General features: G+C 35.2%; 1 protein-coding gene and 1 pseudogene across 1 annotated transcript in view; both read left to right on the top strand.

Moving 5' to 3' along the window:
* Positions 1-26,425, top strand: part of NBEA (neurobeachin) — a 707,336-nt gene that overhangs the window by 611,645 nt on the left and 69,266 nt on the right. The window contains exons 45-46 of the mRNA XM_019653151.1: positions 9,651-9,791; positions 20,642-20,761. Coding sequence (XP_019508696.1) covers positions 9,651-9,791; positions 20,642-20,761 — 261 coding nt within the window. The remainder of the gene's footprint in view (positions 1-9,650; positions 9,792-20,641; positions 20,762-26,425) is intronic.
* LOC109388451 (histidine triad nucleotide-binding protein 1 pseudogene) lies at positions 17,965-18,338 on the top strand (annotated as a pseudogene).

Below are 26,425 nucleotides of genomic sequence, written 5' to 3'. Positions count from 1 at the left end.
AGATATTTAAAATTAATTTTCTTAGGAAATATTCTGGGAGAATGATAACAATAACAGCCAACATTTGACATGCACTTATTATATACCAGGCATTGTGCTAAGCATCTTATATAGATTTTCCCATTTTATCCTTATAACTCTGTGACAAGGTAATTGCACTGGATGTATAGGTTACATTTCCTTTCATTTGTTACCTATTATTGCTCTACAATACGTAAGTAGAATATACTTTTTTTTAATTGTTTTTAAAAGCCTAGTGAATAATTTATCTTCTAATGCCCTCCACCTCTCCTAAATGCCCTGCACTATGGAAAGTCATATTGGATAGAAGCAGAGCAGCCAAAATAAATGCACTGAGTGAGCCACTCTACACCTCCGAAGACTTCAGTTCCATGTGGGATGGGCATACCTGTGAATGTGCTAAAATATCTGGCTAATCAAAATGCAACTTTGGCTCAAAGTTTATCTTTCTTCATAATACAATTAATTGTGTTTATTCTCCCTATGGAAAACTATAAAATGGAATACAGTCATCTGTAGCCAACAAAATATTAATCTTAACATTTCCTTAAGAATGTATGTGGAAATTGTGGAGTGATTAGCAGAAGCTCATCTGATGGTGAAAGGCCATAGTAAGCAAATTAAGAGTGTGCGTAAAATTGCAAAAGGGAGATTTAATCCATTTAAGAAAACAAAATCTTCGCACATTTTAGAAACATCAATTTTTCAAACTAAAAGCATTCTTATCTCTAAGAATAACCCACAAATATAGTTATGATATAAAGCATTTGGTGTGAATTTGAAAGATTTTGCTTGGTTTTTATACTGCATTTTTATCTTATTTTGACTTTTTATTTTAAATTTTTTCAAACATAAATAAAAGTATCAACAATAACTAACACACACCCAATACCCTGATGTTATAATTATCAATATTTTAGTTTTTTATGTTTTGCTAAAGTATTTTAAGGTAAATTAAAGATATCGTACTTTACCCATAAATACTTTAGTAAAAAATAAACATTGTCCTACATAACAACAATACCATCATCATACCTAACAAAATTTGCAGTAATTCCCTAATATTATCTAATGCTGTGCCCATAATCAATTTTTCCCAGTTATCTCCCATGTATCTGTTAAAAACTGGTTTGGTCAAACAAGGATTCCGTCAAGAACAACACATTGCATTGGATTGTTATGTCGCTTTAAGTATCTTTTAGGCTAGCATATATCCCAACCACCACCACCCCGTTTTGTTTTGATTTTTTCATGATATTGATTTATTCAAGAGACCAGTTGTCCTATAGAATATCTCACCTTGATTTCTCTTTTTTCCCTCATGTTGTCATTTTACTTGTTTTAAATAGTGAAGTTTTGATATATGGTGATTTCAAATGTCAGTGAATATTGATAATAGGAATTCATATATTGAAATATAATATATGGTCTTTATTGTTTGATAGCTAAAATATAAAGTTACTATAATTGATTAAAACTTATAAAAGCTAAAATGTTCACATTTGAAAAATATTTCTGGGTCATATAATTGAAAATGCCATACATGAGATAACCACATTCTTGATCAAACAGTAAAAAGAGTAAAGCAAAGACAAGAAATGTCTGTTATTCTCACTCCCCAGAGGCAACTGTTATTATAGTTTCATACACAGAGGCTGCCAAAAACACATTTTAAAATGTATACACATTTTAAGAAAGGAAAAAACTGTATTAATTGTAATATTCTATATATATACCAATAACAAAAGATGAACACAAGTCACGTTTGACTTCTGCAATTACAAGAGATGCTCAAAGTGGTTACCATCAGCATCCAGACACTTCTGATTACGGAGAACTACTGTAGCTTGAGCATAGATAACATCTCTTAAAATGTGTATACAATTTCTTGGCTCCCCCAGTATATTCTTCAAAAATTTTTCTCTGACTATTTCAGCAAAAATATATTACATATATACTATAAATATATATAAAAATAAATATATAAATACATATATACTAAAATATTGGGTTGTCGCAAAAGTCATGACGTATTTTTTTCTGTTTTTGTTGTAAAAATGTATCATGACTTTTCCGACAACCCAATATTAAGCAAATATATTGAGCAAATATATATTTGTTTAATTAAGTAAAAATATATATACACTATAGGATTCAAGAGAAACATGATAATGCTATATGATGTTGTTTTTGCAGATGGCTTTTCAATCCTGGTACTAGTAATGATAATTTAATATTACTCCACAAAACCATTGGCATTACCTTCGCAAATCCTAACTCAGATCTTGTTTCTCTCCCACTGAAAACCACTCACTGACTTTCCACTGCACTTGCCATAACATGTATTTCATCACCCTTGGTTGCAAAGCCATATGACAGCCTCTAGCTATTTTCTCACTTCATCTCCTAAACTCTTCCCCTTTTCTGCTATGCTTTAGTCACACTACCTTTCCTTCTGTTTTTTGTACTGGCTCTTTCTCTGTCTTGAATTCTCCTATTCCTGAATTTCACTGGTTCTTTCTGATCAGTCACCTCTCTGCTCAGAGGCTCTTCTTAGGAGATGCCTCCCCTATCACCAAGTCATTGCTATCCTGTTATTGTTTTAATTGTCCGTAGAGCACTTATATCTGGTATTATTTCATTTCCCTAATTGTTTATTTAGATTTCATTTGTACACACACACACACACACACACACACACACACACACACTTGAATGCAAATTTCAACCTTGTTTATCTTATTCTAGGGTCTAGAGCAATTTATGACACATAATAGGCACTCAATACTTATTGAACAAATTTAGCTTGGAATTTTTTCAAATTTAGATGCATAATACACAGCAGTGTGAGTATATCATCATTTATTTAACTAGTCTTTTATTGGACATTTAAACTGTTATTTTGTTTTGTTTTGTAATGGGGTTTTTTTGTTGTTGTTCTTTTGTTTTGTTGCCATTTCAAGCAATGCTGTGAGAAATACCCTTGTATTTCATTACTGGAATTACTGGATCAAAAGCAAGTGCACACTGAAAAAAATATTACCAGTTTGCCCCACAAGAAATTTATACTGAGTTATATTTCTTCAAACAGTTTTATGACATATATGTTTTGCTACACCCTGGTCAACACTGAGTATTGTGAAATTTAATAATTTTTACAATCTAATGACTAAAAATAGTTTTTGTTTGACATTTTAAGAATTGCAAGTGTACTTCTGACTTTTGGGTACAAGTCAACTTAAACCATCTTTAAAATATAAACTTTTTATTGGCCTGTGTAACTGAGAAGTCCAGCTGTGGGTCAGGAAACCAGGATCCAGAGCTCACCAAGATCAGAGGATGCTATGTCTCTGGTAGTTTTCTTCGCTGGCTTCATTCTCACACAGGCTTCCCTATGTCATAGCAGCGATGTCTTTGTAGCCCCACGAGAAAGAGAGAACGCTTCTGTTCCAAATAGTATCAGCAACATTGCATTGGAATAACTTGAATCACACACCCATTTCTGTTCCAACCTTAATAGCCATATAGATAGAATAAGCTGATTGATAACTCTGGATTACATGCCCATCAAGGGGGGTAGGTAATGGAGCCAGCCCACCTGAATGAGTCGGGGAGACCAAGAGTGGGGAAGGAGGGGTTCATAAAGGAAAGCAGTAATGTATGCTGAACAGAAAAATAAATAGGTACACCTTACATTGTATGAGCTGGTGCTATTTTTCCTACATTGTTGGAAATTTGCATCTCTGAATTGCCTGTTCTTCTCATTTGCTCATTTATTTAATTAGATTACTTATTGTTTCTTATTGGTTTGTCAGAGCTCATTTTTAACATATTCTTATAAATATTTTCCACTTTCTTATTTGTCTTTTGATTTTGCCTAAAAATTTTGTCTAAAATTTTCAATTGGATATTAAAAGTATTTTATATATATCATATTTATATATATAAATATTTATATATGATATATATAAAATTATATATTATATATCATGTACATCATATATAATATATCATATAGTATATATAAAATATACACACACACACACATATATATATATATATATATATATAAATAATCTGATCAATAAGTCTTCATTCATTCAGCATTTAGTATGCACCTAAAAAGAGCCAGGTACTGTATTAGGTGCTGAGATTACAGAGATGAATAAAACATAGGACATTCCCTTGAAGGGCTAGTTTACTGGGTAAAAAAAAGTTATAAACTTGTCTAACTATAACCAGATGGTGTCACACAGGCCTTCACAGATGAAACTTGAGCTGCTTCCAGAAGAATGAGTTGAAATTTCCTAGTCAGACAAAAAGAGAGGCAGGGAATTTACTTGAGCACAGAAGCATCTGCAGGTATGATTTCTACATCATCATAACTGAGAATTTTTAGAATGATAATATATAGTTCATGACGGAAAAAACAAAAAAGGCAAGAATTCCTGAAGCTTGTTCTAAGGATTCCCAAGCCCTTGGTTATTCTAATGAAAGATAACAAGATAATTTAGATTGTTAGAAGGTTGGAAGTGTTAAGAGTATTAAGATAACTAAAAGTAATAATTAGAAGGCCAAAAACTCAACCAACTGTATCCCGCTTCCCGCTGTGTCTAGCACAAAGCTTCACCTCGTTCCGTAAACAGGATCACAGCAATGTGACCTTGACTTGACTTTTCTTCATTGTCCACACCTGTAATGTAAGGGAGTTGGACTGTAGGCCTTTAAGGTTCATTCCATTACTGAGGATCTGTGCGGGATAAGGAGTAAAGTACACAGTTATAGAAGAAAAAAAATGACATCAAGATCAAAATTTCATATTTAGCAATGAAGACGCAATGCAGTATTGTGGAAAGAGTGGAGACCAAGGTATCTGTTTTCTCATCATGAAATTAGGCTTATAATGAATGCCTTGCCCACTTCAGAGACTTTGAAAATCAATCTAGAAAATGGATATGAAAACAGTATCTTATACGTATCTGTACTACCACTAGCAGTTGCAACAGCAAGTGAAATCTCAACATTATGTATACTTGTACATACAAGTAGAATCTTAATACTATGAGTATCATGAGCATTTTCAAGTTGTTTTTGATGCACCAGAATTCAGTTTTATTTATATAACTTTAATTGGTCCTCTGATTTCTCCTTGAAAACCTTTTCTTATTATTAAAAACTGTAATCTATTTTAATGGCACTGACCATGCCTCCAATCAATGCACCTTTATTGTTGATTTATATATTCTAATCAAGCTGGCTTTGTGCTCAGACTTTTATATTCTCTAAAATATTTTTAATGTCTCATATAGTACAATTTGCCCAATAATTATCTTTCAATTAAATATTTTTATTGCTCATTCTTTACTATCTTGTTTAATATATATACATGTCCCATAAAAAGGACTTGATAAAACTTGTAAGTTTTATAAAATAGAAAAATATTAATAGATCAAAGTACAGAAAGGGAAAGAAAATAGGAAAATGAAATCAAATAAAAAATTAGCACTCAGAACTATATACTATAAGGATTATAACGAGAATTTTTCAAAGTATATTCCAAGGAACACTACTTGTATTACATGTTAACAGTTATGAAAACAAACAAAAAAAGATGAGTATAAGTAGGAAGATAGCTAGGTAGGTAGGTAGATAAGAAACACTGAAGTGAACAAAATTAAACAATTCTATTTACAATAATACTTCTCACAGCCTTTAATATTGTAAATCTCTATAAGTAACAGTTAGGATTTTTGTTCCATGTGAAAAAAATCACAGTTTTTTTCAGGAAAACAAAGCTTTTTGTGATACTTAAGCTCAAATATATTTTCTTCCTTAATATTCAAAAGGGAAATTGAGTGGTATAAAGAAAATCCTCAATATCATTTCTTCAATAAATGTAATAGTGTTATGTAGACATGGCAATGTTGCACATATAATTTTCCACCAACTTTATATTTAAATAATGCTTTTTGCAAGATATGTAGGCTTTATAACTATTTTGGAAATTGAATTACAATAAAGTGTAGAGGTAGAAATTTTATTTTTAATTTCTGCATTGTTACTGGCATTGTTTTCTGTTATCTGTTACAGTGTCAACTTGTAGCATATAAAATCACAAAGTCAAAATAATAAATCTAATAGCAAGAGCTAAACTTTCAATTATACCTTTTCATACAGAAACACCTAAAAGGCATAGAGATGGCTCTGTCTTAATACACTTCCTGTTTGAGAGAAAAGGAAACTGGTTGTTGCTATGGTAATTATGATAAAAATTGAAATGGGATGCAAAATAAATTTATAAATTTTATTAAGTGTAGTTTTATTTTTCCATCAGAATTCTTACCTTATCTGTTTGTTAAATTAAAATGGCATTGACATTGCATAATTTACTCAAATTTTAAAAGGATCCCAAACTTAGAACCTTATAAAAGTATATGTGGGTAAATGGGTAGGTATAGCATGTAGATGATATAGATAGATAGTTAGATAGATAGATAGATAGATAGATAGATAGATAGATAGATAGATGATACTTAGATAGACACACAGATAGATATTTCTGTTTGGATCCAATAAGAAAATATGCCATTTGTGATGAAACTCTCATTTCCCAAACAGACATTTTGAAGCATTTTTCCTTCAAATGATTTATTGCTTCTTGATTATTAGAAGCAAAAGAAGTGAAAAATCAGTACAAACCAAATCATTAACATCTTGTTTTATAACATTCCTTTCTAAATATATTAGATAAACATTCAAAATTAGAAATGTATTTTAAGAACTTACTAATGAAGGCATATACAGACTGTAATGCTATGCAGCCATTTCCTACAAAGTATTATTGTGTAAAATACTCCAAAAAATGACTTTGATGAAACTTGAGTAAAATAAAAAGTGTAAATATTTACTTTACCCCTTTTCCAGTAGTTGAGGAGAAGGCTGGAAAAGATTAGAGGAAAGGCCATGTTCCTTTTACAAGAATGTCTTGTGAGGTCTGGCAGAACAAACAATATCAGATAAGGTCAGTCCTTGAGGACTGTGCAGACATGTTATGCCTGTGAAAGATCTTTTAACATATTCAAGAGAGAACAGAGTATTAAACATATTAAATGCTTTGAAAAAATGTACTTAAAACATTGACTTAGAAAAACAGATATCTGCACCTAGGAAAGTATAAAATATGTATAGGCCATTTTAAATGGCAAACTTACTATTTCTAAATTGTAACAGAACTCACTACAGTTATTACCTTTTTACCAAAAAAGTAATTATATATTTTTTAATGTTATTAATATTTTATATGACAATTAATGAAATTACATTCCCTTTTTACATCTGTGTAAAAAGATTTGAGTGATTGATACCAGTGAGATTTAACACAATGAAGTTTGAGCTTTAGAACAGTTAAAAAAATTTTTAAACCAGTTTTTTAAAAGTAAATCATTAAATTGTTTCATCTTTGTTAAGTCATAATTAAGTTAAAGAAAAAATGAGCATAATTAACAAATAATTTTAATATTCAGGATAAAACCCTTGCAAATAAGAGTTTATAATGGAAATTCTAACAGACTTTTAACTGCTGACAACATTGTGTTGTTTGAATTAGCCCCCTAGGACTAAAAGAAAAGGCAACAAGCAATTTATAAGTGAATCTTTCTCTCTTGTGTAACATTATTTGTCCTACTGAAACACTAATTTTCTACGACTTCTTTTGTTAAAATTAAGCCTTTGGGGGAACTTCATAGTTAAGTAATTATATTAAATTTTAAAATAAGGGAGTTATATATTATACTTAGTATCCATCTTGTGTTTTCTCTATAAACATTCATTTTTATAGTATGCACTTAAAGTAATGTAGCTATTAGGTATCATAAGAGTTGACTCCATATCCCATTAAACCAAAATTAGAGAAAAACTTAAGCTAAGGCAGTTTGCTGTTAGAAATCATGAGGAATATATGCTAGAAATTCTTAATTATCAGGTGTTCTAAGAAATTTGAGACAGTGACCCAATTAACACATGCTTTGTTCAAAGAAAAATGTATATTGTATCCTAGCGTTTTACTGTGTTTTACTGTGTGCTCCAGGTACAGGGATTAACATCACAATTGGTGGTGTGGTAGTACTGATAGAAAAGGTCTTAGTGACCATAAGAAAATGCTTTTCAGGGAATCTGAATTGTCTGAATTATTTCCATTAGCCTTTGACTTACAGTTTAACCTAATAAAAAGAATACATGCTTCTTTTGTATAATGGAATAGAACTAACATTTCAACAATCCATGCAAGAGTTTCCATATGGGTGATGTCTTTCCCACTCTGGGTGACAAGCCAAGACGAGGTTTTCTCTAACATGGTTATTATATGGTCAACTGCTTCACTTTCTCATTGGATTTCCGATCATCTGGCTAAGTATTCATTACCGTAGTTGTTAAGTAGGCAGGAAAATAGCATGAAAAACATTGGTTTTGCCTTAAAAGTTTAAACTGAATCTCTGATAATCCAGTTTACTGAAACTTGCAGTAAAATCTAGAAACCTTGCATACATAAATCACCTTTTGGGGTGATTTTTATCAAGTATAATTAATATCAAAATTAAATTTGGTAAAAATATAATACAAAATCATTGATTTGTAATCTATGGTTAACATGAATTAACAGGAAATGGAACTACCTTATGACCCAGCAATTCCACTCTTAGGTATTTATCCAAAAAAACCCAAGACATTAATCCGAAAAAATATATGCCACCCTTATGTTCATTGCAGCGCTATTCACAATAGCTAAGACTTGGAAACAACCGAAATGCCCATCGGTAGACGACTGGATTAAGAAACTGTGGTACATTTACACAATGAAGTATTACTCAGCTATAAAGAAGAAGGAAATAGTACCATTTGCAACAATATGGATGGAACTAGAGAACATTATGCTAAGTGAAATAAGTCAGTCAGAGAAAGACAAATACCATATGACCTCACTTATACGTGGATTCTAAAAAACTGAATAAATGAGAAATGTAAACAAATAGTCTCAGAGACACAGAGGAAAAACTGAGGGTTGCTGGTTGGGAAGGGGTGGGGATGAAGGAGAAGGGGAAGGGATTAGACAATACAAATTGGTAACTACAATATGGCCTCAGGGATAGAAAAGACAGTCTGGGGAATATAATCAATAATGTTGTAAATATTTTTTAGGGGCCAGATGGACTCATGTCTTGTTAGGGAGACCACTTCATAGACGGTGTAGAGGCCTAACCACCACACTGTATTTCTGAAGCTGATGTTGAATAATATTGTATGTCAACTACAATTATATGTACATATAGTCACGGGATGTGGAGTAGAGAGTGGGAATGGAGTCAATGGAATTGTAATAGATAAGTATGATATCGGGGTGGGAGAGCAGTAGATGGGGGAGGGGGGTTGCTACTTTGTGAGGGGTGAAAAGGATAACTATTGCATTGTTCTATACACCTGAAACTAACAATAAAAAGAAAAAGAAAAAAAAATTAAAAATTAAAAAAAAAGAAAATGAATTAACAGTAAATACTTTCAGGATAAAGAGTTATAATATAGAATGTCTAATAAGACTATATTAAACAAAATGCTTCTTTTTCTTTTTTTTATAGCCAATCGGTGCTTTGAACCCCAAGAGAGCAGTGTTTTATGCAGAGCGTTATGAGACGTGGGAAGATGATCAAAGCCCGCCGTACCATTACAACACGCACTATTCAACAGCGGCCTCCACCTTATCCTGGCTGGTTCGAATTGTGAGTATCTTCATTATGTCACAGTTTGCTTCTAATTCCTCAAAGGTTTTAACATAAGCAAATTGAATAAAAATCAAATAGACTCGGTATTTCTTTTAAACAAAGATTAGAAACCAATGAAGTAGAAATGAGAGATTCCAAACTCTAGCAAAACCTGAATGTTTTGGGCCGGCCGAGTGGCTCAGTTGGTTAAGAGCTCGCTCAAGAGTTTGAGCTCTGAGCAACAGCAGTTCAAGTCCCGGCCCGAGCTGAGCAGCCGCTGAGCTGCCAACAGGTGGCAAGATGGCTCAGCTACATTAAAAAAAAAAAATAGAAGAAAACCTGAATCTTTTTTTTTTTTAATGAGTTGCCTCATTTGCAAAATTGGGTTGGGATGATAGATTATTGTGAACTTCTTATGAAAGGAACCAAACTCCTAGGGTGTATCTTTCATATCCATTGTTTCCTTTCGCACTGATTGTCACAAGCTGACACTTTCCCCGGCCGTCTCAGCCTTGCTTCTTGGCCAGTGTATTTTAAAAACAGTGTCTAAATTCTTTTTCTTTTTCCTAAGGTATAAATTTATTCAAGTCTCTTTGATCTTACAAATAAACAAATAAATGTTTCCTTCCAGCCCGCTTCCCCTGACTCTGCAGTTACTCCCCACCGTCCTGTATTACGTAGTGAATGTACAGAAGCACAGCCTCTGCTGCACTGCACTGCCCTGTGCTTGTCTTTGTCACCTCCTTTTCAGCCGTGAGCCTGGTTGGTTTAGGTTCCACATCCATCACTGTACTGAATTTTTCTTATGGAGGTTTAAGTTATGGAGCTAGAGCTTCCAGTTGCATTACTGATATATTCGAACCATTTGACACCACTGCTCACTTTCTCCTTGAAATTATTCCCTCTCATGGCTCCTCTGACAATATCTTCTCCTGGTTTCCCTCTTATCATCCCAACTGCCCTGCCTCGTCTCATGCTCAGGTTCCTTTTTCACAATGTTTCTGTTCCCCAAGATCTTTCCATATACTTTATCTGGGCTATGTCACTCAATTATAAGCCAGTGACATCTAGCTTCCGTCTTTATTGCAGATATTTCTCTTAAGCTCCTGACCTATATTTCATAAATATGTGTATATATTTTATATATCCTACTGGGTATTTCCTACCTGCATGTCTCACCATACCATAAACATCATTTCCAAAACTGGACTCCTTAGCTCTTTCACAAACCTGCTGTGGTTTCTATTGCATTTCCTAGCTCAGTAAATGGCATAATCACTCACCCAGTCACCTGATTTAGGTATTTTTCTCTGTTTTACCAGCCCCTTATATCCAATCAGATGTCACATTAGATTGGTCCTACCAACTACATATCTCTACAATCTATCTCCTTTTCTCTGTTACCCTGGCATTTCCTTAGGTCAGGTTCCCATTATTTTTCATCTAGATTATTGCAAAAGCCCTTAACAAATATCTTTGCCTTTAGTCTTTCTTGCCTTCTCCAATCTAGTCTAGTAAAGAGCAGTTACTGGAGCCAGATGACCTGATTTTTTATTGTTGCTGCTGCTGCTGTTGTTGTTGTTGTTGTTGTTATTATTATTTTTTTTTTACCATAAGCAACCGAGGAGTATTCTAGAATACTAAATCAAATCCCTAGATCAACACAATCAATGTTTTCTCTCCTTACCAAAGTATACTTCAGAGCACTCTGTTGCATGAGGCTGATTTGCCTCAGAAACACATGGTAAAGTGGCATACACGAAAATGTGCACACATGGAGATGCATCGCCTACTTTCAAAGATTGTTTTGTTTCTTCTGCCTAAATGACAGCTTTAGTTTGGAGTCTTCCTCAAGCATTCTCTACATAATGGGGAGAAATTGAACTTACTACAAATATGTATTATGACTGTTTTAAATAACTTGTAATTCACTGATAGGCAATACACTGCAAACAATTCTATTATAAAAAAAGGTTTGTCAGAATTACGATTCCATTTAATTGAACTCAAATTTTATATTTGTCATTATCCTAAACCATCATAAGAAATTTAGATTAATAGTTTGTGAGAAAACAAACCCAAATCTTATTTTAAAAAATAAACTCTGTAATTGTAAACTAAAGGAAAAGGCATAAGACTTTCTTTTATAGACCAAAGTTATTAGTCTAATTTGTTCAAAAATTCACCTTACTTATGTGAACTTGGGTTTTATTACAAATATGTTTCAGAGCTAACGGTTCCCTAAAATATGTTTTTTAACTCTAGCACTTCTAAAGTATAAGAAGTTCTATTCCTTTATTTACTGTTATTTGGGGGGGGGGTTACTAGATTTATATAAGTACCTGTTTACCACTATAAACCAATCAGAACAGAGCACCTTTAGTTTATGGGTTGTAGTAATTTTTAAATAGTCCCCAGACATAGGAAAATACTTTACACTCACAGGAGAGGTAAAAGCTTTTCTAAATTACAGACCCACATATATCGAGAGGGAATTTATAGCATCTATTCTGCAGTTTTAGCCACAGGTCAAAACTGAACACAAAAACACAAAAATTTGCCAGTCAAGATCTCCAGGAGCTAGTGTCCTTTATAACGGAAATAAAACGTATTCTTATTTAATTTAGGCTCACAAATAGGCGGACAAGAAAACAAAATGACTAATAAATTGGATTCTCTGGTCACCAAATGGTCAGACCATAAAACCAAATTCTCAATCATTAGTGCCACCAGTGGGAAATGACTTATTAACTAGGCATGTTATAAATGTTCTAACAAAAAATCAGCAGAGGAGGTAAAAAAGAAAAAACCTAGAGAAAAAGTGTGTCAGTAAAGTTCAAGTTATGTTTGCTGCTTACAATTCACTTTGGAAACCAAGCAAAGGCACACCTGGGCTTAAGCGGCCCTTGAGTTATTCTCCTTCAGCAGCATGGTCTGTTGACTTCACCGCGTTAGTGCACATGGAACTCTCAGAGCAACTTCCAAAACTGGTAGAAAAGGAAACTTTTAGAAAGAATTTCAACCAGAGACATTCAGCCTGGGAGGCTTTTACATATTATCCCATATCCTATCAAGGACAATCATTGCAAACTGACTCTGGGTGATGAACACACAGTCTGATATATATATGATGTATTACAGATTTGTACACCTGAAACCTATGTAATGTTACTACCCATTGTCACCCCAATAAATTTTAATTAAAAAAAAAGGACAATCATTGCTATAGTGAGCCACCGCCATGGGTGGGGGGTGCGAATAAGATGCCTCTCTCAGATATTTGGGGGATTAAAAAAAAGTCAGGAACCATTTCTGAGAAACCATTACCAAGGAGAGTGTTTTTGAGACTTAAACAAGAATATATATATATATATATATATATATATATATGATGTGTCACATATGTATTATATATATGATACTATTTTGAAATACAGAAAGTATTATTCAGTGGTTTTTGTGTAATCAAATTAGTCTGATGTCAGATTTATAAGACTAATTTAAGTGCGAGTCCATAAAAGTACTTGTTGTCAACAGCTTGACTTAATACTCTCCTATTCCTGAGAGTGGAATACAAATTTGAATTTATGCAGGATATGGCAGAAATGCTATGTATGTATATATATATATATATATATATATATATATATATATATATATATATATATATATATCCTACACATGCTCTTTTAGTACTGTCCATAATGTACCAAAGGACAGAAATATAATGCCAGCCACTTATGTAATTTAAAATTTATGGTAGCCACATTTAAGAGTAAAAACAAACAGGTGAAATTAATTTTAATTAATATATTTGTTAGTCCAGTATATCTAAAATGTTATGATTTCAACATGTAACCAATATAAAAATTATTAATGAGATATTTAACTTTGGGGGCAGGGGGTGGTTAACTCTTTGAAATCCAGAATTAATTTTATATGCATCGCATATTCAGTTGGAACTAGCTATATTTCAAGGACTTGGTAGTCACATGTGGCTACTGTAGTGGACAGAACAGATCTATAGACTCTTTTTATGGGGACTCATTTAGCCAACACATCCTGTGTCGTTCTATTGCAAATAGCAGTACCGGTCTAATAGCTTTCTAAGTGTTTAACCTAATGGCCCGGGGAACTGTGATTGCCTCACTCCCATCACAATAGAAGTTTATGAAGTAGAAAATGCATTAAAATTCATGTCACTAAGAATTTGTTCGTAAAAACAAAATGCAGATTAAAGTGTCTGCCCTTTACCTTTCAAGACTTTTAGACCCAAAATCATTAAACTCATTATTAGTTTCAGTCAGTATATTTAGTATGACAATGATAATAATTGCTTTAAAATATGCATTAACTACATACCTCATTACTTTAAATTAAAAATATTATATTAAACAAACCTCCAGTGAAGTCACTGTCTAAATTACAAGACTGAAAAGACTGTTTCCTTGTTAAGCTGCCATTGGGCAAATGATGAATACATGATTTTAGCAGACTTTGGAGTTTCTTCAGATATTAACTAGTATAAAAGGACACATTTTACTTGGAATGTTTTTACATTAAATCTTACTCTGTACATATAACATACACAGAAGTAATTAAATATTACTCTCCAACCTTTACATCCCTTAGTAACCCATTCACCATTTGAATTCAGTATATTCAACTTACCTCTTCAAAACTCATTTGTCAAATATTTAATCATAATCTTTATTTCATTTTATTTATTTATTTATTTATTTTTAAAGATTTTCTTGGGGAGTTGGGGGAGGGGAACAGTGTTGGGGAATCAGGGAAGGGGAACAGACAAGTTGCTGTACTTCTGTTCTTCAGTTTAGTTGTGGAGAACGTTGCTTCACTGGCCCATGTTGGTATTATCATTGCACTCTTCCCGGGTGAGGCAGATTGGTCGTCGGCACTTGGACAGCCACTCATGGTGGCTCATGGCAGCTCACATTGGCTGCCAGCCACTCATGGTAGCTCACAGCAGCCCACTGCAGCCCCACTGCAGCCTACGCCGTCACTGGCAACTCATGGCAGCCCAGCTCCAGACTGAGCTGTTGTTCACCATCTTTGCTGTAGAGGGCACAGCATCATTGGCCCATGTGGGATCCAAACCGGCGGCCCTGCTGCTCAGAGCTTGCACTCCCAAGCCAACTCTTAACCAACACACCACTTCACCGGCCCTCAGAATCCTTTTTTTAATCATAATTCTTAGGAAGTTAATAGGTTGTACAGCAGAGTTAATTTATAATCACTTGTTTAGAATTTGGGACTTTCTGTATAAATTATGGGTTGCTTTGAAAACCTACCCAAAACCTGTTGAAACCATATTATATTTTTAAAATATGCATTTATAGTGAAAAATAATAGAAACACTTTTGCACGTGTTGTAAGTAAAACCAAAAGACAATACTACCAAATAAAATATTGTCATGTTTATCTTGAATACTGGTGCTTATGGACATGCATATTTGCTGAGAGGAAGATGAAGAATTCTTAATGAAAAGCATGGTATGTAGCGGGTATATCGGTTAATTAATAGAGACTTGAAGATTCTAAATGGTACTCCTGGGCTCTTTCAAAAGCAATGGAAAAAAGTAAATTTCTGAAGTTAGACAAAACACAGTAGAAATAATGGCTCCTCCATTTCCCAGAATGAGATCTTGATTTTCTCAGATGTCAACGCAACTAGTTGTCCCTACTCTGAATGATAATAGTGAGGATTGCGTTAACTGAGATAATACAGTGCTGAGCATAGATAGGTGCTCAGAAATTCTTAGTTCTCTTCCCTTTAGTATTTATTATGTTTCATATCAATTCAAAATATACATCTTTTGTTTGATTTAGTTAAATACTAAATCAAAGAGAAGAGGGGCAGGGCAATGGAGTAAGATTGCTCAGTGTGGAATTAATTACCGTATTTGCCGGCGTATAAGACGACTGGGCGTATAAGACGACTCCCTAACATTTCCACTCAAAATACAGAGTTTGTTATATACTCGCCGTATAAGACTACCCCCTCTTCCGCACACCTTCCACACACCAAATAAAAGGTAAAACAATATCAGATTTGATTTGGCCCACTGAAGTGCAAACAAGCGTATTGTATTTCGTGTCACCACATAACCGTTTTGGCGATGTTGAGCCACCATGTCTGCTACATGTTTTTTGAGTTCTGGCCAGTGTGGAGTGCCTCTTCTTAATGCACACTTACCCCTTGGCATACTCTTTAATGCTTTCTCATTTGATTTCCAGTCCCGAACCATCTTTTCTGTTACTCCATATTGTCTTGCAGCAGCACAATTATTATTTTCCTTAGCAAAGTTTATAACTTTCAGTTTAAAATTTGCATCATACTTCTTTCTTTTGGCTGGTGCCATGATAGGGATGATAGGGGTTTGACTGGTCGACATTTTCTATGCTGTACTGTACAATGGTGCAGTATTGTGGTTGGCTGTTGGCTGTATACAAAGCCTGATTTGATTGGTCCCTGCTCCCTGTTTGCCCGCCCTGTCACTATAGCAGTCTGGTCCACCCTTGCATCAGCATCTCCCTGGGACCTCACTAGTGCGCAAGTGCGAGCTCTTCAACATTCTAACAGGCACCATGATAGCGCAAAATCGCGAATCTTCAATGCATATGTAAAGAAATATACGGTAACCCGAATTTACCACACTCGCAAAATCGCACACAGCCGAGCATACACCCAGCAGCGCTGCTGATGCCTGAAAGGTATGTGGAATGAAGTGGGCGGGCATCGGGAGGCCACTATGGCACGGGGCAAGCACTATGGGCAGTCTATCTGAAGTGTACCTGGCGTATAAGACGACCCCCCACTTGGAGGCATATTTTTCAGGGCCAAAAAATCGTCTTATACGCCGGCAAATACGGTAGTCTGTAATCATTGGAAGGCAGGGAAGGTGGTTAGGGTCCTTGCTGGGGACTAAAGGTTATGCTAGAATTCAGTAGGACACGTACTTCTTAGCGCAGGACAGGTTAGCTTTATTTTCTAGCACTGAGAAAGGGCTGGAAGATACGAAGTGACCTTGGAGTGGATTTAACTAGTAGAAGGAGGTCTGCTATCAGCGCCTGACCTGATATTTTTAAAGCCCAACGAGTGCCAATATTTTCATTTCTGTTTAATATTTATTCATTTGTACATTTTTTTCCCAAGCCAAAGCTTTCTGGTGTAATAATAAAATATCTGATAGGGTGATATACACATGGCACACAGTTCGATCAACATGTGTTCAGGGAAGAAATGTAAACATTCCTTGAGCTTCATGTAACACTTGATCCTCTGTGTTAGTTAAGCATGAGTCAAATGAGAAACAAAGGCCTCGTGCTGTGCCTTGAAGGTAAAAGGAAAACACATGGAAAAAAGGTAATCTCCATGGTAATCAGAGCTTGAAAGATCAATAGCCACTTATAAACAAATAGGTTATCAATTTCCATTAGTACTTTACCAGTGTAGCAGCTGGAGGCCTTCAGGAAGAATGAAAATTATATGTCAGTAATGTATGTAGTATGTGACCCTAAAACAGTTGTTAATCAGATCTCCTTAAAAGCTACTCAAAACAGTTAAATGTGGAATTCTTCAGTATTCTCTGCTTTTAGGTGCCACTAGATTCATAAACTTTGTGAACAGAAATAACAATGATTCTTCAATTTCTGATTGCTTTTCCCTCTGCTGTTCTGGTCATGTCTTCGTTAAGGGTGAAAACCAGGACCGTTTACATTGTGTAGAGATCAGCTTTTAGTGGCTGATGATAAGCAAGGCTTTACGTGGTATAAATGGTCTTCATTCACGTCTTTTTAATAGGTTAAAAAATCATTGAGATAAGTCTGATCCTTCTAAATTAATCTCTACTCACTATGTACAGAGAAAACATAATGAATGACTTCCTTCAGCATCCTAGAATAATGAAAAAGTAGATTGTGAAGGTACAACTTTTGGGTCAAGCTAGTGGTTACCAATGACAAGAAAAACTACATCTTTCTCTTACCCAGCCATGCCCCATCTCTTAACAGTCCCTTGTATGTTTATTAAACACTTATTAACATTTACTAAACAGACATTTATTAAAAACATGACTGAGCCAAGTCCTGCGCTCAGCACTGAGGGTACACAAATGAGTAAGACCTAAGGAGGCTTCTCTCCCAGTGGCCATGCTGGACTGAGGCCGTAATGGCCGCTGAGATCGCTAAGGCCCAGGCTGCCCAGCCTGGTAGCAACATGATCTTTGGGAAGGCCATTCTCAGGGAAATCCCAGCCAAAATCATTTTGGAAGATAACCAATGTCCTACTTTCTGTGACATGCCCCTCAAGCACCTACACATTTCTGGTAATACCCAAGAAGCATATGTCCCAGGTTTCTTTAGCAGAAGATGATGATGAAAGTCTTCTTGGGCATTTAATGGTTTTTGGCAAGAAATGGGCTGCCGATCTGGGCCTCAACAAGGGTTATTGAATTGTGATGCACAAAGGCTCAGATGGGAAATGTCTATCACGTCCATCTCCATGTTCTTGGAGGTCAGCGGATGAACTGGCCTCCGGCTTAAGCATGTTTTAGGGATAATTTTCGGTTTTGCAAGTTCTAATATGCTAAACAATACACTTATTTTTGCCTGTTTATGGACAGAGTGAGGAAATAATTTGAAAAACCCACACATAATGTAAGACATTGTTTCATGGTCCTAAAACAAAGGGAAAAAAAGAATAAGACCTAAGGAACTAAGAATCTGGTCAAGTTATCTAGTGAACTGGTAGCCTGGTGCAGAGCCCAGCCGTGAATACTTGACACAGTGCATAAAGCTGGTGGTCATTTTTAGAACTGTGTCAGGTACAGTAAGATACTTCAAGCGTTCTCAATATTATTTAATCTTATATAAGTCCCATAATTACCCCCAAGGTACTGTCATTTCCCAATTAACATAGATGAAGGAACTGAGATACTTAACAGAGCTACCTAAGTGAGAGCACTGTGGCCAGATCTCAACATGGAAAGAAGTGAATGGTGAGAGACAAGAGTCAAGCAGGTTCCAGATCATTCAGGTGCTTTTAGGACAAATTAAGTATTGGGTCTTCGGAAAAGTCATGACGCATGTTTGCAACAGATGGCACTAATTCATTTTTGGAAGTACTAGAGTCATTCGCATCCATATTATTGCTATGTCATTTGACAGCTGAGAATTCTAGCTTCATTCTAAAAAAAATTGAGCGATTTGATTGAGTTTTGGAGATTTTACAAGTTGATTTTGAAAGACAAAACTTTGCATTTTTGCCGTATTTTACTGTTTTACTGCCATAAAGGGGAAAATGTGTGTCAAGCTTGTGAAAAGTTGCATGAAGTTTACAGTGACAATCCTCTACAAGAATGTCAGTGCCAGCGATGGTTCACGAAACCCCGTGCTGGTGATTGTGATCTCAACGATGCTCCTCGGTCAGGGAGACCCACTGAGGTTGATGATGACAAAATAAAGGCATTGATCAAGTCAAACCCAAGTTACACGACATGAGAATTTGCAGAAACATTGAACATCCATCATTGAAGCATTCACAACCACCTGAAGAAGCTGGGATATGTAAGCAAGCCCGATATTTGGGTTCCACATGAACTCAAGGATGTTAACATCTGCAATATACTCATTAAACATGAGGAAAATGTTCCTTTTTTGAAGCAACTGATAATTGGTGATGAGAAGTGGATTGTTTACAACAATGTGGTGCGCAAACGGTCTTGGTCCCAACGTGATGACTCGCCTTAAAGGACATCGAAAGCAGACATTCATTAGAGGAAGGTTATGTTCTCAGTGTGGTGAGATTTTAAAGGTGTTGTGTTTTTCGAACTCCTACCAATGAACCAAACAATCAATTCAAATGTGTACTGTTGGCAATTGGAAGTTTGAAAGAATCCATCATCCAGAAACATGCAGAGCTTGCTAATTATAAAGGAGTTGTGTTCCATCACGACAACGTGAGACCACACACAAGTTTGATCACCCGTCAAAAATTATTGGAGCTTGGATGGAATGTGTTGCCACACACTCCATACTCCCCTGACCTTGTGCCGTCAGACTTCCACCTGTTTCGCTCTCTTCAAAACTCCTTGCGTGGTATAACATTCAATTCAGATGAGACTGTAAATCAGCACCTTGTTCAGTTTTTCACAAATAAAGACAGGTCCTTCTATGAACGAGGAATTATGAAGCTCACTGAAAGATTGCAAAAGGTTATCGAACAAAACGGGCAATATATCATTGATCTTTGTTCTTTATGTAAATAAATGACCTTTGAAAAACATAGACAAAATACGTCATGACTTTTCCAAACACCCAATAGTTTAGAGTTTTTTCTAAGAGCTCTGAAAAGCTATGGAAAGATTTTAAGCAGGGATTTGCATTTTAATAAAATCGTCAGATCATAATGTGGTGCAAGTACTTTAGTAGTGTTTGAGGGGTAATCCAAGATGGATGCTGCCTACCTCATTCCACACTGTTGTGAAGATTTTGTTTTTGCAGTGTTTTTATATATGGCCTTCATTAAGAGAAAGAAAATCTGAGTTATAAATAGACAATAATGCAAAATCACTTATCATATAATCACAGAGCACTAGAACTTCATCATTTTATAGATCAGAAGACTAAAGTCCAAGAAGCAGAATGACTGACCGAGGTTGCAGAGTGACAGGCGACTCTGGCCCACTCAGGCCCAGACCAGCACCTCCAGACTCCTTGATGTGGGCTGGGCTTCTTTCCAGGACCCTGCACTGTTTCCACCTCAAGAGGGTTAAAGAAAATCATATTTTACAAAATATGCTGTGTTCAGAAGGGCTCAATTCTTTATTTTTTTTTCCCTTGCTTAGGAACCTTTCACAACCTTCTTCCTCAATGCAAATGATGGAAAATTTGACCATCCAGATCGAACCTTCTCATCAGTTGCCAGGTCTTGGAGAACTAGTCAGAGAGATACTTCTGATGTAAAGGTAGGCTCTTTTATTTGTTGATATTAACTTAATTTCCAAATATGTTGAAATTTTCATATTTTTAAAGTTAAGTGGGTATATAAGACATTTTATACAGCAGCTTTCTAAAATTATTTGGTATATCTAACCTAAAAGAAAACCAAAGAAAATAATTTTGAGCATCATAGAAAATGAATCAGGATCCTTTATATTGTTCAGATAAGGTGCTTTCTTTATTTCAAAAAATTCCTATCTAATTTACATCGAATAATCAGGAGATGGAAAGGAAAACCCATAAATTGCCCTTCCTGCTGTTAACTCAATATTTGGCCCATTCCATAAAACACAGCAGGAATTGGATTTGACCTTAATGTGTCATATTGTTATAGCTTGCCTAGCTTTGGGTCTACGTAGCCTGGGGCAATTAATAAAGCATTAATGACAAGACCCATTTAAAATGGAGGCTCTTCTGTATAGCCGTTGCTTTTACTTGACTGTGCCTGGGGATACTATGCAACAATACACATTAGATTAAACCAACACACACGATACCCAGGAACAGCCAGAGAGCAGAGCAATTTTACAGTTGGTACTACTTAACTATTGTAGTATATTGAGTAAATATTTGTTGCTCATTTATATGGGCTTTTGGTTTAAAAAATAGTTGTATTCAAAACAATAAAATGCATTTGTTCTTTCATTTTTTTCCTGATAAGATTATGTGATCAGGTTATTGCATAGGTATATGTGTTTCTTATTTTAGTCCCTTTTTCTTCAAGGCAGAATTTTTCCTGTCACTGCCATTCATACTGTTGGATATAAAAATGTTATAGTATCATTCTGTTTAGGGTCTTAATCCAACAAAAGGCAGTGAATTAAAGTCAAAATTATCATTTTTATATTTATGCTTATCTGTTGCAAACATTTTTAAAAAGCAATTACAGTGTTACTGAATAGTGAGAAAAGTGGATGGATACAACTTTGTTGAGTTTTTTTTTTAAGCAAAAATTAAAGAAAATGGATCCAAGGAGTATGTCGCATCTCTGTGTTATTCATTGCCATCAAAGTTTGCATAAGTGAATATTCATTTATACTCACAAGATATTCACATTTGGAAATAAGATATTTAACATGCACCCTTACTATATTAAACTCTTAAGGCCCACATTTTTCTCCTAACAGACTTAAAACTTCACTGAGGAATAAAATTCTGAAAGATCCAAAAACCATCATTTAAACTAATTTACTACCACTGAAATCAGGGAGGGAGACCGTTTCATTTCTTTTTTTTTTTTAATTAAAGTTTATTGGAGTAACAATGGTTAATAAAGTTACATAGGTTTCTTAACAGCAATCGGATAATTTACAGGAAATGGGGAGTCCATAGTCTTCTAGAATTAGCATACTGTTCATAAAACACATTCAATAAATAGTTTATATGTGAATTAAATATTCTTATCTATATTTTAAGGCATCCTATCCTATATAAGATTATTTATATCTTAATTCAGAGTTGTATCCATATTATGTCAAGCTCTTCCAGGTAAAAATGTCTACTCACTCTCGTTTGACATCCTCACAAAAAAGAAACGGCTTTTCAACTTAATTCAAAGCCCACACATTATCAGTCATTCTAATTTATGTATGTAGATACAGTTTTAGGCATTTTATTGATGCTTTTGATAAACAAATATCTCACCAAGTTACATGGCAGTCTCTTGACCAATGTCCATACCAGGCTTTTCCCCCTAAAACTACTGGGAGGATTCTCATATATTCCGAAACTTTTCAGAAACATTTACATTTTTTATTAATTATGTTCTTTTGGCTCCTGAGGTCACATCATCAAGGACAAAGACCAATGTGGCCATCACTAATTTGGGAGGTATTTTAATTTTTTATCCTCAAGCAGCCATACTGAATACAAACAGGTACCACCCTCCATACCCCCAACTTAATTAGTTCATAAGAAGCTCATTTCCACAGTTCAACGTTACATGAATTGCTCTCAATTGCTTTTTAGTTCTCTCCCACCACCCTGAACCTTCATATTTTATGATAATGTATCTTGAATATCTTTCCATGGGGACCCTTTGTTTGTAAAGGCTGCACATTGCGTGCAGTACAGTTAGTTTCACACCTTCCCATTGATGCATAGTTTGTCTTTCTCTCTGATGGTTACTGTTAAACAAAGCTTCAGTGAACATCCTTGCACAGACACCTTGATGAACTTCCTATATATATGTCAAGGATATTTTCTGCTAATGGGACTGGTGCCTCAAAGACTATATACGTTTTTACTTTTGAAAGCTATTGCCAAATCATGATTCCTGAGATGGTAATTCACTCCCACAGCAGAGCGTGAGGGTGTCTGTTCCCCACGCTCCTGTCATCACTAGCATAGTAACAGTGTGACTGCTAATCTGGTGAGTAAGGAATGGAGTTGTCTTTGTTTTGGCTTGCATTTCATGAATCAGGAGTGAAGTTGAGCATTTCTTATATATTTATTGAACTGTAAACTCCCTCATATTTTTTACCCATTTTTCAATTGAGTCATATGGCCTTTCTTATTAACTTGAAAAAGACCTTTGAAATTGCAGCAAGTTGAATTGCAAGTATGGTTTCTCAGTCTTTCAGCTTTCCTGTAGCGCAATATTTTAATTATATTGTTGTTCTTGTCGTATGTATCCAAATGTATCAGTCTTTCTCTTTGTAGCATCAGACTTTTAGGGTCCTCATTAAGGGAATGTTAAAAGCTTTTTTTGGTAATACTGGCTGTATCTTATTTCCTAAATTCATCTTTAAATATACTGATTAAAATGTATAGTATTTTTTGCCTCTAAAATAATACCTGATTTAGCAGGGAAGAATATGTTACCAAGAGTAATAATAGTTTTGCTAACTGTGTGTTAAAACCTAAGCTTTTGATTTTTTTATCCCTAAGCTATAAAAATAAAGCATGTATATAATGTAAAAAAATGTTTTTCATTTCTGAAGAAAACTATCTCTGCAATATCTACTAACTTAGTCAGATAATCATATATGAGAGAACTAGAACAGAGAAGGTTTCATTCTGTCTCTCCTTATTAGCGTCAGTCTCTTCCTGTGGTAATGAGTACCAGCTGAGCAGAGGAGTGCTGGTGAAGCAACCTTTCAGGAGAGAAGCCTCCTGAGTTAAGTCAGACCAGTGAGGTTTTACTTTATATTTTTTATTTCTCTCCTCTAGCACAGTCTTAGCAACAGTGACACTCAACTTCCTGCAGTTCTTACACTAATTTTCCTTAATGCCTTCAGAAGTTGTTATATTACTTTTGAATAGCTATGTAGATGTCAGAAAAGGTAACTGTGACAAAATGTCATTAAGGTGACATAGTGTAAATTAATACAGTTAATGGAGGTGCTCACCACTGACTCATTGACCCATTATGAGCTCTTGTGGAATTAACGAATGCCAGGGCATCAATCTTTTGGAAAAAGGGAAGAAAGGAGGTGGCAGCTTTAAAACCTTGCAGTGAATTATTTTCGAAAAGTGAAAACGTCTGGGTTGGTTTTGATTTCACTTGGAAGCCATAAAATCGTATGTTCTCTCAGCAAAATATATGAAACTGAAATGTCAGATTTGATGCAATAGGTATACAATTATGATAGTGTTAATAGTGGTCTTCTATCATTCTAAGACAGACTTTCAAGTCCAATTTCTCAGCAGCTTGAACTTGTCATAAGCTTGTAAATTAGAAATTGTGTTTGAGGATCTTTTCTTCTTATTGATGGAACACATATAATACTATTAACTGTACCATGGGGTTTTAGTATAGCTGTTAAAATAAACTAGAAATCACATTTACAGATACAAAATGCCTGTTTTAATATTTGTCTTGCCATTTCTTTAATAATATTTGGTGTCTTTGCACCATTTTTCATTTAGGAAATTTTAAACTACTTTGACCCTTTCCTTAAAGAGAAGCTGATTAACAGAAATCTATCCGTGGGAAGCAAGTAAGCAGAAGAGCTGTTTTAAGTAGGCAAGCTGGTGCCCAAAGTGCCTCTGCAGGGGCACACTTACCAGTTATAATAAATTCCTTTTCAGACGAGATCCTCTCTACTTCAGGCTGTGAATTCGAATGCTGTTTATAATGCTCTGAAGATTCTCTGAATCCCTTTGTGTAGCTGAGTGTGTCTACAAACCACTACTTAAATGTTGCAGAGCATTTATAGAGGGACTTACTGACCCACTCTTTACCCCGTGGCCATATTTTACCTGCAGCACCGTAGTCAGCCTTTGCCCCAAACCAGTTCTTATTTTAAGAATCTGGCAAGACTATCTAAGACCCTTATATTTCTCTAAACACTGCTTCAAAACTGAAGTTTCTTCCTTAGTTCATACTACCTTATCCACATACCATAAAAAATAAGAATAAAATAAAAAAGCAGTGATCACTTTGAGCGTTCCACCTGGAAATCTCCTTAAGCAGAAGCACACGTTCATTAGCTACTCTCTCTACCTTTGAAATTATTGTAGAAACCAGTCTTGTTCATTTTCCCACCACTATATAACACAAGTTGCTTTCCTCCTGCTTCAGATAGCAACTTCCTTACTGATGTCCAGACTCCAGCAACAGTCTCCCTACCCCCACTTCCAGCCTCTGCCTGCTGCCAAGTCCCAAAGCTAATGCCACCTGTTTTCAGTTTTTATTATTTCAGCACTGATTTCTGTTTCAGTTAATCACTACTGTGTAACAAATCATCCAAAACATTGTCTTAATACAACAGCAACTATTTTTTGTTGCCGGTCATGCAGTTGGAGCTAAGGCTCAGCAAGGCCCACCCATCTCCCACACAGTGGCCTTGGAGTGGCTTGGCTGGGCCAGGGAAGCCAAGATGGCTTTGCTCACATGTTTCGTGCTTCCTCTGAGCTGGCTAGAACAGCGAGGGACTCTTCACATGGTTTTTTCTTGAAGGTCGCCGCACCATTTTATGTGATGGCTGGCTTCTAAGGGGACGGAAACAGGAGCTGCAGGCCCCTTAGGTCTTAGGCTCCTCTGAAAGCCCTGCAGTGTCACTTTGTCACAATCCATCCTGTTGAAATACACCAGCCCATATTCAAAGAAGGAGGAACAGACTCCTCCCCATATGGGAGGAGAGGTAAAGTAGAAATGCCTCAGAGGGATGGGAGGGGTTGTTACAGGGATCTTTGAAAAACTCTGCAAGTTACTAATTTAAAACAATGATATTATGGTTTATACCATCCAATTCAATCTGTGCATTTGGACAAACCCAAAACCTGAAATGCAAATAATTTATAAAAATATATCTGATTAGCCTAGGTAACATATAACTCTGTCTTACATAGTTGATAAAAATACTTTTATCTGAAAAGTCTACATAGGTTTTCAGTCAAACACAAATATCCAAAGTGACAAAATTTTTACTGATCACAGATGTACTTTGATACTGAGTAAACTCAGCCGTAGTATTTTTATCTGCATCTTAAAATATATGTATATATTGATAGAGAGAATAGCTTCTAAAATGTATTTTGTGTAAAGCTGTGAAATTGTTTTACATGCATAACCCACATTCAGTCTTCACAGCTACACTGAGAGTTAGATGCTGTCATCCTCACAGTTTTGCATATCAAGACACTCGTTTTTTTTTTCAAGTGGTTGAGAAACTTGCCCAGACTAG

This window comes from Hipposideros armiger, unplaced genomic scaffold (genome assembly GCF_001890085.2).
Source record: "Hipposideros armiger isolate ML-2016 unplaced genomic scaffold, ASM189008v1 scaffold_198, whole genome shotgun sequence".
Taxonomy (NCBI): domain Eukaryota; kingdom Metazoa; phylum Chordata; class Mammalia; order Chiroptera; family Hipposideridae; genus Hipposideros; species Hipposideros armiger.
Note: the sequence above shows the minus strand (reverse complement) of the source record. Positions and strands in the feature narration are given on the sequence as shown.